The 16,109-nt window shown below is 41.4% G+C and overlaps 1 protein-coding gene across 1 annotated transcript in view; it reads right to left on the reverse strand.

Moving 5' to 3' along the window:
• Arsb (arylsulfatase B) overlaps window positions 1-16,109 on the reverse strand; it is a 199,435-nt gene that overhangs the window by 88,395 nt on the left and 94,931 nt on the right. Inside the window, exon 5 of the mRNA XM_003464404.5 lies at window positions 5,018-5,261. Coding sequence (XP_003464452.1) covers window positions 5,018-5,261 — 244 coding nt within the window. The remainder of the gene's footprint in view (window positions 1-5,017; window positions 5,262-16,109) is intronic.

The following is a 16,109-nucleotide window of genomic DNA, read 5'->3' on the forward strand; positions in this document are numbered from 1 at the left end:
ACAAAAACAAAAACTGAGGAGTGGTATGCATGCGACAAATGTTGCTGTATCAAAAACCACTCAGAGTTTTTTCTACTTCTTTAAGTGAAACCTCAACAGTTTTTACACTGAGAGTCGGTGACAACCTGAAATGATGTGCAAGTTCTGATTTGCAGGGACATTTTTATTTCCTTTTTTATTTGCTATTGGTCATTATTAGTTATTTTTAAACAACTACTCATCATTGGCTACAAATTTCATGTTAAATTGAGTAAGAGAAGTATAAGTTTGTGAAGAATGGCTTTCACGTTTCCATGTGTAATCATATAGAAATTAATGTTTAATCTATTTCTGATATCATAAGTTCTATCTAAATTTTCATACATTTAGCTTCTTTTCTTCTATAAGTTCACAATTTTCATTGGTCTCAAGAAAGTCTACAATGTAAAAAAAAAAAAACTACAAAAAACCTATTCCTCTAATTTTGGTATCTCACATAAGGTTCACATCATTTCACAAAAATTGAAAAATAATGTGGAAGAAGTATTATTCACCACAACACTTAGAAGAAAATACAGATAAATATTCAGCACATTTGAAGGTAAGAAAAGGTTTTATGAAAAAAAGAGAAATTGATTTCAGCGACAAACATAAGAAAGATATTCATGTCCAAAAAATCCACAAAATGAAAATAAGCAAAATATTTGCAGGAACAGTAAAAAAAATCTCTGGCACCAAAAAAAAAAAAAAAAAAAAAAAAAAAAGTCAAAAATTTAAAAGGGTAAAAAATTAGCAAGAAAACACAAACTATTAATTAAACAAATGTGAAAACATAGCAAGCAAACAAACACTTTCAAAAGAGAAAACAAAAATGGAAAAGATTTAAACTTAATTGCTTTTATAATAAAAAATAAAGTTAATACAAGATCATTCACCTATAATAATGGGAGAAATTTTTTAAACTACATAAGGAAAAGCTATGAAGGGATGAGCAATTCCATATATCATAGCAGAAGATTGGTGAGCAATTTTGTAAACTGTACCAAATATTTATAAAGTGGTCACTTGTCCTAGCTTAATGACAATTTCAAATCACTTACATCTAAGGAAAATATTCTAAAATATAGATTTTATGCCGTTATAGTTGATTTCAATATTATCGATTTAAAAATATCTGAAACAAAGTCAAGGGAATAGTTAAGTATATCAAGTTACAGCTATATTATTAAAACAGTATCTGCAATGAATTCCTTAGATAACATGATCAAAACGGTTATCCACTGAATGAGGAAAAAACCATGTAAAAATACTGAAAAGAAAAATTTTAAGGAAATATACAAAAATCCCTATAGTAATGTTTCAGGATGGGTTTTGGGTAGTTATTTTCTGTAGCTTGAAAATTAGCTACAATGAGTGTATATTACTGACACATGAAAATTAAATTTAAATTAAACATCGAGTTTAGGTTATAAAGAGAGGCAGATTTCTTTTAGTGTTTTTTTTTAATTAGTACATGTTTGCAGCACAGAATGATTACAATTATCATGAGGAATTGGTACGTATTTACAATTTTTTTTGGTTTTCTGAGATAAGATCTCAGTATGTAGTTCAGGCGGGCCTTGAACTCACTATGTAGCTCAGGCTGTTGAACTCAGAGTGATCTTCCTGCCTCAGCCTCCCGAGTACTGCCATTACAGGAATGTGCCACCATACCTGGCAAGAGGCAGAATATTTTAAGGTAAATGAAAAGATCATCTCATGAATGAGCAAATAATGAGGACAAAGCTGGTACCTGGTCAGAGCAAAGATTTCGTTTGTTTAGCTGCCTTTTCTGTGACTCAGATGTTACTGAGTGATCTCAAATGACAAATCATAAATTGGTCATTGTCTCTGAGCTGAAAAATCAACTTTTCTGGCAAGAAAATGAGAAAACAGTTTTGGACTGGTGTGGATTACCCCCCCCCCCATGAAACATTTATAAGAACTGAAGTCATACAGTACAGCTGCAATTCGAATGGTGTGGGTCCACTCACAGGTGAATTTTTTGAAAAACTGTGACAATTTGAAAAAATTGCAAGCAAAATGCATAGCCTAGAAACATTGAAAAAATTAAAAAGTATATCATGAATGCATAAAGTATATATAGATAACCTTAGTCTACTTTATCATTTTCTAGCATAAAATATACCAAAACCTCTGTTCACTAACATAGACCACATACTGCCCAATCTGTCACAGGATGAGGTGAGGATGTAAGGATGGGTGCACTATGCCTGCAGGCATACAGTGTCCTGCGTGCTACCCCGCTGTGGTACCACAGTCAGTCATTTCCTGAGCTCTGCTCAATGTTGTAAGCACCCGCCACCAATTCCCTATGATCCAAATCATCTGCAGTAAGTTGCTCACTGCAGTAAAAGTGCTCTCCTATGGTTCTCGACACATTTTCAACAGTAATACAATACACGTAACACTCTAAATACAACATGACCCGCAGTGCTATCATAGGTATGCTTCTGGTCCACAGCAAGCCTTCAGTGATAACATTTCAGGGAGTCAAATAATTCGCAGACTTCTACTGCAGTGGGAAAAAAGCAGACTCCAGAGCCCCAAGCTCCCGGGTGCCACTTCCATGAGTCTTGGAGCCACCACACCCCAGAAGAGCAGCAGCTGCATTGGGACCCAGGCACCTCTCCACAGCCATGAGCAGTGAACAGACTGAGAAGCTGCCAGGTGCTGTGGACACCAGGGGCAGGGTGCAGGAACTGGTGGCCAGTGGCCTCAAATAGGTGACACCCACCAATGTGGATGGGAGAGTCACAGCAGAGGTTTGGGGAACAGTCAAATGGCTCAGTGTGGTTTCACTGACAGGAATGACAGCAAAGAAGGTATTCTGCACCCCTGTTGCCATGAGGAACAATCCCAGGGGACCCCAGGCACATTGGGGAGGCTGTGGAGCTGGTACCAGGAAGGAAGAACGTGAGCCAAGGTGTGCTACATAGAGGCAGCAACTGCACTGATACTTGCCTGGCTGTAGGTTCCTCTGCACCAACTTCAGCACAGCCAGAAGACAAGTGCATACAGGGGAAGGCCAGAGAGCCTGTACGGCACCACCTGCGGAGTCCAGAGATGGCCAGCCTGCCATGGCTGACAGTCTCTTCCCAGCTCCACACAGAGCCCATTGGTGACCAACACAGCATGTGTCCTCCTGGGCAGGAAGAAGTAATGGAAGGAGCCAGCAGGCAGGACGCAGGAGAACAACTACTCTATGAACCAGCAGCTCAGGAAAGCCCCACCTGTGAGCACATGAGGCTTTTGGGGACATCTAAATACAAGTCATAACAACAGCTGTCAAGCTTCCTTTGTATAAAATAACCTCCTGCCAAACCCTGACTTGTTAACATTGAAGATTATTTGTTACAGAAAATTGCCAATATAAAAATATAAGGAAACTCTGTGTGTCCAGCAATTGGGGCTAGTTCTATCATGATATGTCCAGAGTACTGAGGATTGTGACTATGCAGTGATCTGAATGGGTCACTAATTTCAGTGTATAAAGGGACCAGGTGAACAACAGAAAGTGCAGGGGGCCTGCACAAGGCCCAAAGCATCATCTAAAGCAACTGTGACTCCATTCAGCTGCTGGCCTTGTGGAAATACAGACCCTGTCTAGCCAGAACATCTTTTTTAAAAAAAGATCTTATTTGGAATAATTTTAAATTTGCAAAACATTACAAAAATAAAGACATGGTGAAAGAATACTTAGGGCTTTTACCCACATTCTTTTATCAATAATACTAGACTCCACGGGGCCAGGGGTTTAAGTGCCAGCGGCATCAGTGCCTACTTGGCAAGTGCAAGGTCGTGAGTTCAATCCTCAGTGTCAAAAAAATAAAATAAAGTACTAGAATCCACCTGCATTCTTTCTCTCAGCTGTTGGAGAGTATGTTACCTACATCACAGCTCTTCTGAATACTCTGCTGTTTTTCCTAGGAACAGAAACCTAGAACTTTGCTGCTTTCAGCTGGAACAACAGAGTGGAATGACAAAAGAAGAGCATGCAGGTGTCCTCTCTTCTGGACCACCATGGGACCTATTCATCAGCCACTGCCACAAACAGGGCTGGTGACACCAAAGAGGTAGAAACCATTACCCTGGGTATCTCAGGCCCTTGGTAAAAACAACCCCTCCAGTAAATAAGTTAGAGATACTAATCCACTCCTGCACTACACACCTTCTGAAACACTGAGAGGCTACATAAAATTAAATACAAATACAAGGTGCAGAGTTTCCTCCCTGTACTCAGAGAGCAGCTGCACCTTTCAAGGGATGTGCTACCCAACCTGGGAGGCCACTGCTCTAACCAGGTTATGGGTAGCAGATCCAAAGCTAGACCCTACTTCCCAGACCACGTTTCCCTGACACCTAGCAGCACTCTTCCACAATGCACATCTCGTTGCCTTTGTAACTTGCATGCCCACCTCAAGTCATCCTGTGTGTTTGTGTGCTACCTGGTTACTATTTTGCTCTGCCTACTAGAAAACATGCTTCTTGAAAGCCAGGTCCTTGCCTATCTTATTCACCCCTCATTCTCAGCACTTAGGACAGGGACTAGCACTGTGGGTATCCGTTACTTATTAATGAATAGAACTAAACTCATTCCCTGAGCTTGCACAGCTGCTCTGGACTCTGAGCCCTGCCCAAACCCCCACTCAGTCCTCCATCCTCCCAGTACACAATAAGTTGAGTCCCCTGTTCCCACAGGAAGCCAACTTCTTAGCACATGCCTACTTCTTAGCAGTGTGTCTCGGCTCTCAAGAGTTCCTACACAGAGAGCAATCTTACTCTTCATTTGAAACACAGGCCTACAATCCCAAATTTCAAACTTAAAAAATATATCATCACAGTATTTCCGCAAGTGTTTCATATATCAGAAGAGATCATTTTTGTAAATGGAAGTCATTTCGACACAAACGTTCTTCCCACTTCCTGTCAAGCTGCTCTCAGAGCTGCATTCTGAGCAGGGTAAGGCGTGCAGTACCTGATGGTTTCCCATACGTTGAAGCCGTCCAGGGCCTTGGTACCTTGGGTGCTGCCACCAGCCAGCTTCACCAATGTGGGCAGCCAGTCGGAGATGTGGATGAGCTCACGGGTTCTTACACCCTTCTGCTTCAGCAAGGGGCTTGCAACAAAGCCTACGCCTCGGATGCCGCCTTCCCAAAGGGTCCACTTTCTTCCTCGAAGGGGCCAGTTGTTACCTCCAGCTAGGGTCTGCCCTCCATTGTCTGAAACACAATTGGGCCAAGACATCAGCGCGTGAACACTGTCAGAATCATAGCAGAGCCAGTGCCTCAAGCTCCGACCAACCAGAATAATAAAGCTCAGGTTCCAAAGAAGACCTCGTGCCTAAAACCCAATGGTAAGCACTATCGTAAAGACCCAGTCAGAGCCACAGCCTCCATGGGCCACCACAACCTCCTGCCACCCTTATCACTGATCCCGTAAATCAAGGATTATTGCTTCAAAATTATTTAAGTAATTCTTCTTGGTTTTCCTCTAAAAACATCTTTAGAGATGTTCAGTTTGCGATGACATGTGAATTCATCTAAGGACAGAAGGGTTCCACACATGTTCTTACTAAACTGTGCTTGAAAAATAACATGAGAACTTCTACTCTTGCCCCTGAACACAGCCTGCCACGGTAGAGACAGAACCAGGGTCCAGCACGGGACCGCATGACATAGGACCTTGAGCTCTGCCCCTGTGGGGCCATTGAACAAAGAATCCCTGCTTGGTGTGTGGGCCACAACACGATCCAGGGCTCATGTACTGAGCGATTCAGCATAGCACAGAGAATAAAACTCCAAGCGAGCTGCACCCAAGAACTTACAGCTCCCGAGTCAGGGCAGTGGACCTTTTAGGGCTCTTCCTGAGAGGCTTTCTAGCATTGAAACTGGTGGCTGAATTAACCTGGTACTCTCTGGTGATCTGAGCTCTTTCCTAAGTACAAAATGTAAAGACTTCTCCAGGGTTTATGACTATCTCCACAAACTCCACGGAGAGCAGAGGCAGGGAAGAGAAGGAGGTTTCTCTTTCAAGATCCAAAGTGGACAGGGACCTGGTGAAGCTGGGCAGGAACAGGGAGAGTGGTCACAGGTGGGCATCTCCCTTGCCAGGTGACAGCATGGAGCCCAATGCTAGGTTTGGACTGTGGAACGTGAACTGTGGTTCTTATGTGCTGAGCATGTAAAATCACATCACCTAGGTGACTTTTGGAGCACATTGTAAACAACTCTTAATTGTGAGTGTATTAAACTTTTAAAAAAATACCCACAGTTGTCCACATCGAACCACTTGATGCCATTCAGCAGACCTGCACCACACTGTGGTCCCCTCTAATCCTTAGAGCATGCGTTCCAAGACTCCAGGGGATACCTGAACCTTACATAGTCTGAAACGTCCATAAGTACTGTGTTCCTTCTATACACTCACACCTACGGTAAAGTTAAATGTGTACGTTAGGTGCAGTAAGACCTTAATAATACAACAGAACAACTATATTACAACCAGTTACGTGGCTGCTGGCACAGTGCTAGGTGCCAGTGGTCACAGCTACTCTAGAGGCTAAGGAGAAAAAAAGCTTCAACCCAAGGAGTTTAAGGCTAGTAATCTCCCTCCCCCAAGAAAATAGGCAGAAAAAGGAAAATAAAGGCTATATAAATGTGTGTTTCTCTCAAAATATCTTACAGTATGATATGTTGGCCAAAGAGATGATTCACATCTTGGGCATGACTGAGCAGGAGGGCACAAGATATCATCACCTCATGCAATTGGAATCTTATGAATCGTTTAGTTTTGGAATTTTCCATTTAATGTTTTTGGACCATGGTTGATGGCAGGTAACTGAAACCAGGCAAAGCAACACTGCCACTCTGGAAAGACTTCTGCACAGAAGGTTGTGAACCTGGGATGAGAGAGAAGTGACATTGGTGAATACCACCTGCACAGTGGCCACCACCTGGACTGCTTGGATCTCTCCTAGGGGCTGGGATCCCACAGAGCTGGAACTAAAACCTGATGCTGGCCACCCTTTGTGTGGTCAGGGCAAAGATGCTACTCCAGCTTCCTCCTCATGAATGTGGAGATAATAATCCCCTGTCCATGTATGACAGTGAGGAACAAATTGACACCATTTGCAATCAGTTCTGGCAGGGCAATTGGGTACCCTATACACTCCACTGGCAGTAGGGACTGTTGTTTCTCAAGTTTACAGCAATCCACGTCATGTAATCTCAGAACCAGTCTATAGTTAAAGAAATGAATTTGCAAAGTCCACAGAGCTGAGTGGATTCTAACTGGGTCTGGTGACTGCCCAGCCCTCTGTTGCTGCAGTGCCATGCCCCAGGTCCCAGTGTGGATTGGACTCACACATAGGGTCACACGGCCCCTTCCCTGAGAACGCCAGAGCTGCTGCTGAGCCCAGCCATGAGCAAGCTCTTCCTATTTCGGGTGAGGATGATTCCTTTTATGGCTGGCAGGGAAGACAGCAGAGGCTGTGCTGCAAGAGGCTCTGGTCAGGCCCTGAACACATAGCCCCTCAGTTGCAGTGTGCTTCATGAAGGGGTTGGTGAAGAGTTAGCTATTGCTGGATGAGATGAAGGTCATGCTTCGTTTGTTAGTTTTCTGAGACAGGATCTCACCATTAGTTCAAGCTGGACTTGAACCCACTTTGTAGCCCAGGCTGGCCTTGAACTCATGGTGATCCTCCTGCCTCGGCCTCCTGGTGCTGGGATTACAGGTGTGTGCTAGTAAGCCCAGCTAGAAGGTCATGTTTCTTCAGTGACTGAGCTCAGCATTTAGTATCACACACTTTTGCAAGCCTGTCTCAAGTATCACTGCATATTTTCTTCAATCACTGGGTTTATGAAATACACATTTTATTTCACATTCAATACTCCTCAGTGTCTCGGGGGCCCCAAACAACACATCAAAATTTAAAAGACGCCCTATGTGAGACTCAAAGCCTAATGGGATGGAAATGTTCCCACTCCATGTATGATGCCACAGAGACTGAGATAGTGCATTCCTGTCCCTCTGCTGCCTGGATGCTGTGACACCAGCTCCTGGCCTGAGAAGGTACCTGCCATCACTGTCCAGAACAGACATGCCTCCTTGTCGATTACATAATGTCTCCTTTGGCTCTATGTATGTCTCTGTGCTCGATAAAAAGTACTAGATGATGATGGAAATAAGGGAGGAGAAGACTGGGCTAGGGGAGGAGTGGCCCCTCGGGTATGACTCAGAAGGGGAAATGCTCCACGCTGTAAGGATCTGCCCACTGCTGCTACCACAGGCTCTGGAAGGTGACTTCACACAGCAAGGGCAGGGGTGCTTTTCCAGTTAGTACTCAGTGATATTTTCACCATTAGCAATGACAAGCAATTCTGTCATCAGCTGTACACACAGCTGCCTCTGTCATTTTTGCAGGTACTTGGAGAGAAAACACTGTCCCGGGACACATCAGAAATTTTTCTGACTCCCTCAGCAGGTTGTAGGAAGAGGACAGCTTCAGCTTGCCCCATAGGGGCCAGTCTGGTACTCATCAGCAAAGGGGCAGAATCCACCATGTCTGGTCTGACTTGGCCAAATACATCAGAAATAAGGTGTTGTCCATCAGTTCTAGGACATTCTCCTGGGTATTTTAAAGTGTCCAAGACAAAACTCACAGTAAGAATATAGTAAGTGCAGCTGTGCATGGTGGAACACACTCATAATCTGAGCTTCTTTGGAGGCTTAGGCAAGAGGACCACAATAAAATTTTTGGAAAGTGCTAGGAATATAGTTCAGTGGTACAGTGCTTATCTTAGCATGTGCAAGGCCCCAAGTTTAATCCTCATTATCATAAAACAGCAACAAAACAGTACATTCACTTGAAACAAGGTAGAAAAGGGGATGTCCTCTATTCCTTACTTAAGTCTGATATAAACTCAAATTTAAAAAGACAACGGAACCACCATGAATTTCAACATGCTTCCCTTTGCTCTCTTGACTTTCTATTACGGAGAGATATTTTGTCTCATTAAGAATTTAGTTTCAAAAAAAAAGAATTTAGTTTCAAGAGAAATTTTAATTTCATTTTCTGACTTACAAAATAAACTTCTGAAATAAAAATAAGATGATTCTAGCTAGTTGGGAAAATGATGAAGCCTTTTATCAGGGGTATGGTTTTTTCAATTAATGGTTTGGTAGAGGGAGCAAATCTAATTGTAAAACCTTTGCCGTCTAGAAATGTCAAAATAAAACAAATGTTGCCTTAGGAAGCTTATAAATCTCACTTTATTATTCATTACTGAGCAAAAATAACTGACAAAAAGTCATGGAAAAACACTGGCTAGCCAAAAATCTGAACAAAACACATTAAGTTTATGATAATGTAGCTTCAGCTGTATCTAGCTGATAAAACTTAAAATGAAAGCATGACAACAGCATTAATTCCTAGGACCACTCCCCCAAACAATTCTGCACTGGTGCTTGGCTGATCCTGAACTATCAGCATGGATTTCTCCCTCTGCGCCCCAGGCGTTTGAGCCTCAAAATCCTCCTCTGCTTCTGCCACGGGCTGAGGGAAGGAAAGTGAGGCAGGCTTGGAGGCCTCAGGACAACAAGGCCTGGCCTCACGCTCTGGATGGACAGATGAACAGGTCTGAACAGGTAACATTGCTTCCAAGGTGGAGAAGTTGCTTTGACCCCAAGCTGCACCTGTCTGCTGATGTCTTGGTTTCAACTGATTAATCACTAAAATGAAAACTGGACAAGTGATCTATGCCTAGTCATCTAAAGGAACAGGTAAATTCCATTCTCTCCTGTTAAAACATACTGGAGAAAATATCTGTCCACCCAGACCCTGGACTTTTTTTTTTTTTTTTCCCCACATCTGGACTTTTATGGTGACGCTCTCTTCAGGTCTTCTTTATCTTAGGGCTCTATATTTGCTCACCTGAGTAAGTGCCACCTAGGCAGTGAATGACACTCCACTCTCTCCAGCTGCAGGCCTTAGGGCAGAAGTCTTACACATGGCTCCTGGGCACAGTTCTTCTGCCCCATGCTGCCACCAGGATGTGCTCTGTGAGCCCCAAACCAAGCCAACCACATCCATGTTCGAACCTGATTGTATTCCAACAACTAGAATCCTTCACTTCCGGCTATTATGGGGCATTAACACTCACCCTTCCTCCCCTATGAGTTCCCTGTGCTCAGTCATGTAGAACTGAACTTTGTGTGTTTAGAATATGTCATGTCCTTTCACACTAATGTCATACTGTGCATGTTGGCTCCCTTGCCTAAAAATGCCCTTTCTCTTCCTCCTTCCTGACCTCACTCATCTGTGAAACTGTTGATTAGTGGCCCACAGAACTCCTCCAGCACTTATTTCTGTCTGTTGCTAAGGAGTTGTTTGTAGTTTTGTCTCCCCCATAACTCAGCTCCTCAAGGGCATGAATAACCCTCACTTTTTGTGTTTGTTTGACCTAGCACAGGACCTGCCAAAGAGGAGGGCTCAATGATGTGGGAGAGGGCAGTAGAGAAAAAGCCCCTCACTAAAATAAAGGTCGAAGATACTCAACAGTTCCTTTGGTAGCTCTGAGTCTTTTACCATTCTATGATCTTGACTTTCAGGAGGTTAACAATTTACAGGTCATTGGCGAGGGGACTACAGGACCCTGGTGAGGATTTAAGCAAATACTGAACCCACAAAAGCCTGACTTAGCAGGCTTGGTCAGTCCTGCTAAGTCAAAGGGGCTGGCTCAGGAGCTGGCGAGAAGGTACTGAGCCTGGCCAGAAGAGAGCTCACAACCCACTCACAATTCTGTTCTGAGCCTGCTGGATGCCAGGACCACTCTCACCCTGGAGAGATGGTGCATACAGGACAGGAAGGCCTGCTTCTCTGAGGGATGAGTCAGAGAGAAGGATATGGTTTCTGGATACAGGGACTAGGCCTGTGACAGAGCTGAAGCAGGAATGACAGAGCACAGCCAGTCAAGGGATCAGCAGAAAGCAGAAAGCCAAGGCATTGGGTGCAGGAGGCCCTAGAGCCTAGTGTAGTGCACACTAGATCAAGGGCCCGAGTCAAGCTCTTTTCTTAGTTAAAGACTAACCCTACCCAGGGCACTGAGATTTGAACCCATGGCCTTCACACTTTGTAACTTTTTTTGAGACAGGATTTTGCTAAGTCACCACATTGGTCGGGCAGTCATCTGACCCAGTCTCCGAGACTGTTGGATTACAGGTATGTGCCACCAGGCCTGAACAACTCAGTTCTTTTCTATTTTTTAAATTTCAAAACAAGATAATAGGAGGGTAACAATGGTTAATACATTATATATTGTTATTAAATTAGTTACTCAGAGCACAAGATATCAGCATTTAATTGTCCAAACAATACTAGCATAAATCTTTCTTAGAGAACTTAGAGAAGTTAGTAGTACCAGCATCTTAATTATCTTTTAATTTTTTTTTCTTTTCCCTTCCTTCTTTTCTCTATTGCCCTATTCCAATTTCCACTTTCCTCTGAAGCTTCATTCCATTTTATAATGTCTGTTGTACACCGAATCTTATTTACTCTTTTAACTTCTCACACTAGGGAGACAATATGACGTTTACACATGTGCATCTGGTTTATTTATGAGTATGGTCTCTAGCTGCACCCATTTTATCTATAAAAGTCTCAAATTTATCCTTCATTACGACTGAGAAGTACTCCATTGTATTAAAAATATCACATCTTTTCTATCTATTCCTCAGTTGATGGGCATCTGGGTTGTTTCCAAGATCTGGCTATTACAAATTGTGCTGCTATAAACATGAGTGCACATATATCACTGTGGTATGATGTTTTAAATTCTTCTGGAAAGATATCCAGAAGGGGAACAGCTAAGTCAAATGGGACCTCCAATTCTAGTTTTTTCAGGAATCTCCACACTGATTCCCACAATGGTTGCACCAGTCTGCACTCCCACCAACTTTGGGGGAGGGTTCCTTTCTCCCCATAGTCATTCTAGCATTGTTATTGCTTGATTTCTTGATAGTAGCCATTCTTTCCGGAGAGAGGTAGAATCGCAGTATTGTTTTAAATTATATCTCTTGAATGACCAGTGATGTTGAACATTTTTTCATGTATTTATTCGCTGTTTGTATTTCTTTATCAGAGAAGAGTGTGTTCATCTCAGATGCACGTTTTTGGATTTGGTCTTTAAATTTGGAAGAACTAATTTTTTTAAGTTCTTTATATGCTATTGATAGTAATCCTTTGTCTGACGAACAGTTGGCAAACATTTTTTTCCACATTGTGGATTGTCTCTTCACTCTGTTGATAGTCTCTCTTGCTGTGCCAAAGATTTTAATAAAATGAGATCACAGTTGTTGGTTCTTTGTAACAGTTCCTGTGTGATCAGGGTATTATTCATAAAGTCTCTGTACACACCAATGTCTTCAAGAGTTTTACCTATTCAAACTTTCAACAAATTTAGTGTTTCTGTGTTAATCTTTAGATTTTTGGTCCATTCTGAATTTAGTTTAGTGAATGATGAAAGATATGGGTCCAATTTTAATCTTCAGCATATGCAGAGCCAGTTTTTCCAGCACCATTTATTAAAGAGGCTATCTTTCTTCCAGTGAATATGTTTGGTATCTTTGTGAAAGACAAGGTAGATGAGTATGTCAGGAGTTGTTACTACATCTTCTAATTTGTTCCATTGATGTTCACGTATGATTTTTGCCAGTACCATGCTATTATATCATGGTAATTTTAAAGTATAATTTCCAGTCAGGGACTGTGATGCTCCTGCCTTGCCTTTGTTGCTCAGAATTGCCTTTGTTATTTTAGGTGTCCTCTGGTTGCAAATGAACTTTAGGATTCTTTTCTCACATTCTGGAATATGCTATTGGCTTTTGATCAGAACTGCATTAAATTTAAAAAACAGTTTTGGAAGTAAGGCCATTTTCACTATATTGGTTCTTCCTACCCAAGAGCAAAAAATATCTTTCCATTTTCTGATACACTCTTCAATCTCCTTTTTCGGAATAATGTCGTTTTCAATGTAGAGGTCCTTTATATACTGTGTTAGGTTGATTCCTAGGTATTACATCTTCTGGGATTTCTTGGTTACTTTGTCTCATTGCTGAGACAAAATACCTGATACCCAAAGTGAAGGAGGGAAGGGTTTATTTAGCTCACAGTTTGTGGAGATTTCAGGCCATATCAGCTGGTTCCAAGGCAAAGCGGCATATGGTGGAGAGTAACAGTTTTTGTTTTTTTTTTTTTTAATTTAAAGAAAAACTAAACAAAACAGAAAATAGGTAGAAATAATACATATGTACAGAGAAGAAAATAAACAGTAAGAAATCACTAATTGATGTTTACATATTGTCGTTTAACAAATAGTTGTTCAAGATACAAAAATGGAACATGTAAAGTGGGAATTCAAACAGCGAGACTGCAAACAGTTCTGTTTAACTGTCCAACAAAAACTTAGTAACATGGTTGTCAATCCTATACACTTAAACATACATGCAGTTATCCATAGCTTTATTTATGTTTAGATTAAACAAACTAAAGCAGATTAAAATCATTCTGAACAAAGAATAATAGTATTGCTGGATTTCATATCATGACACTCCATGATCAGTACTGGGTACTGTAGTGTCTTTGTTTTTTAAATTTAATTTAAAGAAAGATTAAACAAAACAGAAAATGTGTAGAAATAATACATAATTTCAAAGAAAAAAATAAACAGTAAGAAATCACTAGTTGATGATTACAGACTGTCCTCTTACAAATAGTTATTCAAGATACTAAAGTAGAGCATATAAAGTGGGGATTCAAACAGTGAGATTGCAATCAGTTTTCTTTAACTCTCCAACAAAAACTTACAAATATGGTTATCAATCCTATACACTTAAACATACATGCAGTTATCCACCTCTTCAATTATGATGAGATAGAATAAATCCGAGCAGGCTAATATCATTCTGAACAAAGAATAATGCTATTGCTGGGTTTCACATTAGGATACTCCAGTATCAGCATTGGGTATTTTAGTGTCTCTTTTTCTTCAAAGTATCTATTCATTTCATCATGTGTCATATGATCAGTTCTCATAAACTGTTTATAGATTCTACACATGCATGAGTCTTAACATGTGTTTCTACCCTTTCTATATTAGAGGAGAAACAGAACAAAGCAAGGCAAAACAAAACATATTCCTATAAACACATGAAACGAAATAAACATAAGACCGTTGTACAAATCGTTCTACCATAGTTCCTGTGTTGCCTCTTGTTATCGCCAATAGAATTCGCTATATCATCAGACACAGTGTAACTGAATGTCAGTACATAACAGTATTAATAAAAACACAACTTTGTTTATAGTATAGAACTTCAAAAACAGTTATCAAACCAGAATATGTATCGTAGAGTCTTGTCATCTTCAGTGTAGTTGCCTATACTCTCAGACTTCATACTATCAATCATATCAGTTTTGAATAAAATTTTCTCTGCTTCATTTCTGTTATGCTCTTTTTTGGCATCAGTTGTCTGCTTATCTTCTTCATTCTGTTTTCTGCTCCATTCATTGAGGCCTCTCAGCCACTGTTCCTGGAATCCTAGTACTTTTCTCTCTCTCTAGAATGCCCTGGAGTATTCTCTGTAGAGTTGGATTGGTGGTTGCAAATTTCCCAAGTTCCTCTTTGTCTTGTTTCTCCATTAATTTCTAGAGAGAGTTTAGCAGGGTATATCAATCTGGGATGCAGGTTATTTTCTTTCAGGGCTTGGAATATTTCGCTCCAGGCTCTTCTTGACTTGATGGTTTGTGTCGACAAGTCTGACGTTATTCTGATGGACCTTCCTCTATAGGTTATCTGTTTCTTATCTCTAACAGCTTTAATATTCTGTTGTTATATTGAATTTCTGGGATCTTGATTATTATATGCCTGGGTGTAGCTCTGTTTTGGTTGTAGGTGGCTGGAGTTCTGTATTCCTCATACATCAGAATATCATTTCCTTTTCCTATGTTTGGGAAGTTTTCCTTAATGATTTTTGTGAATAACCTTTGTAGTTCCTTTGTTTGTATCCCAGCTTCTTCATTTGCACTCTTTATTCTCAAGTTACAGATCCTTTTGTCATCTTCTAGCCTTTGTATGGTTACTGCTTATTTCCTTGTTATTTTTAAAAAGTTTTCCCTTTCATACTCCCACATTGCAAAAGTGTCCTCCAGTTTGGATAAGCTATCCTTAGTCTCTTTCAAGCTGATTTGCCATCTTTCCATAGAGTTTTTAATTTCCTGGTGAAATCTGCTTCATGTAGTCTACATTTTTTTTATATTCTTCACCAAATGGTTCCCTCCTATGTTTGAGTTCCTCCCTTCTTCCATCTGTGTCTGCTTGAGGGGTGCTTAGTATCTCTCTCATTAATCTTCTTATATCGTGCTTTATGTGGCTAAATATCTCACTTTTGAACTCGTCTATGAGGTCCCAAATATATCTCTTTAAGTTAACTGGCGCTGTGTCTGATATTGCATGTTTGCTGTTCTCATTCTCCTTTGCATTTACCTGTCCAGGTAAATGTCCTCAGGGTTGGGGTCTGGGGACTTTTTGTTGTTGCTTCCTCTTCCCATCTTTTTTGCTTCTTCCAGGAGGCCCCAGTTTCTTTCTTTGTTGGTTATAATTCTTCTGACGCATGCTGGCTAGATGACCCTTCAAACTGCAGTGTGTTAGTGAGTTGCAGACAGGGACAGCATATGCTGGCCCTTCCTCTGAAGATCAGTAAAGCTGCTGTGGCCTGCACTACTGTATTACTTTGCGTCCCCTTCCTCCGGACCAGCCAAGCCTCTGAGGCCCCACTGGGCCAGTGTGGTTAGTATGCGCCACAGCTTCAGGGACTTGACCTCGGATAACCTATTGGTTCTCAGCCAGGTCACATGACCCAGGCCTAGCTCACTCTACCAATCCAGTTCAGGAAGGGAACAACTGACTAAAACCACTGCTGCCCCTTGTACTTGCCAGTTCTGCCCGATCCCAGAATGTTGTCCACCAGGGCCCCCCTATTTATGTAATGGCTCCACTCCTGTGACTCACCAC

The sequence above is a fragment of the Cavia porcellus genome, unplaced genomic scaffold (assembly GCF_034190915.1).
Source record: "Cavia porcellus strain 051 isolate PalLab524CR breed Dunkin Hartley unplaced genomic scaffold, mCavPor4.1 scaffold_11, whole genome shotgun sequence".
NCBI lineage: Eukaryota > Metazoa > Chordata > Mammalia > Rodentia > Caviidae > Cavia > Cavia porcellus.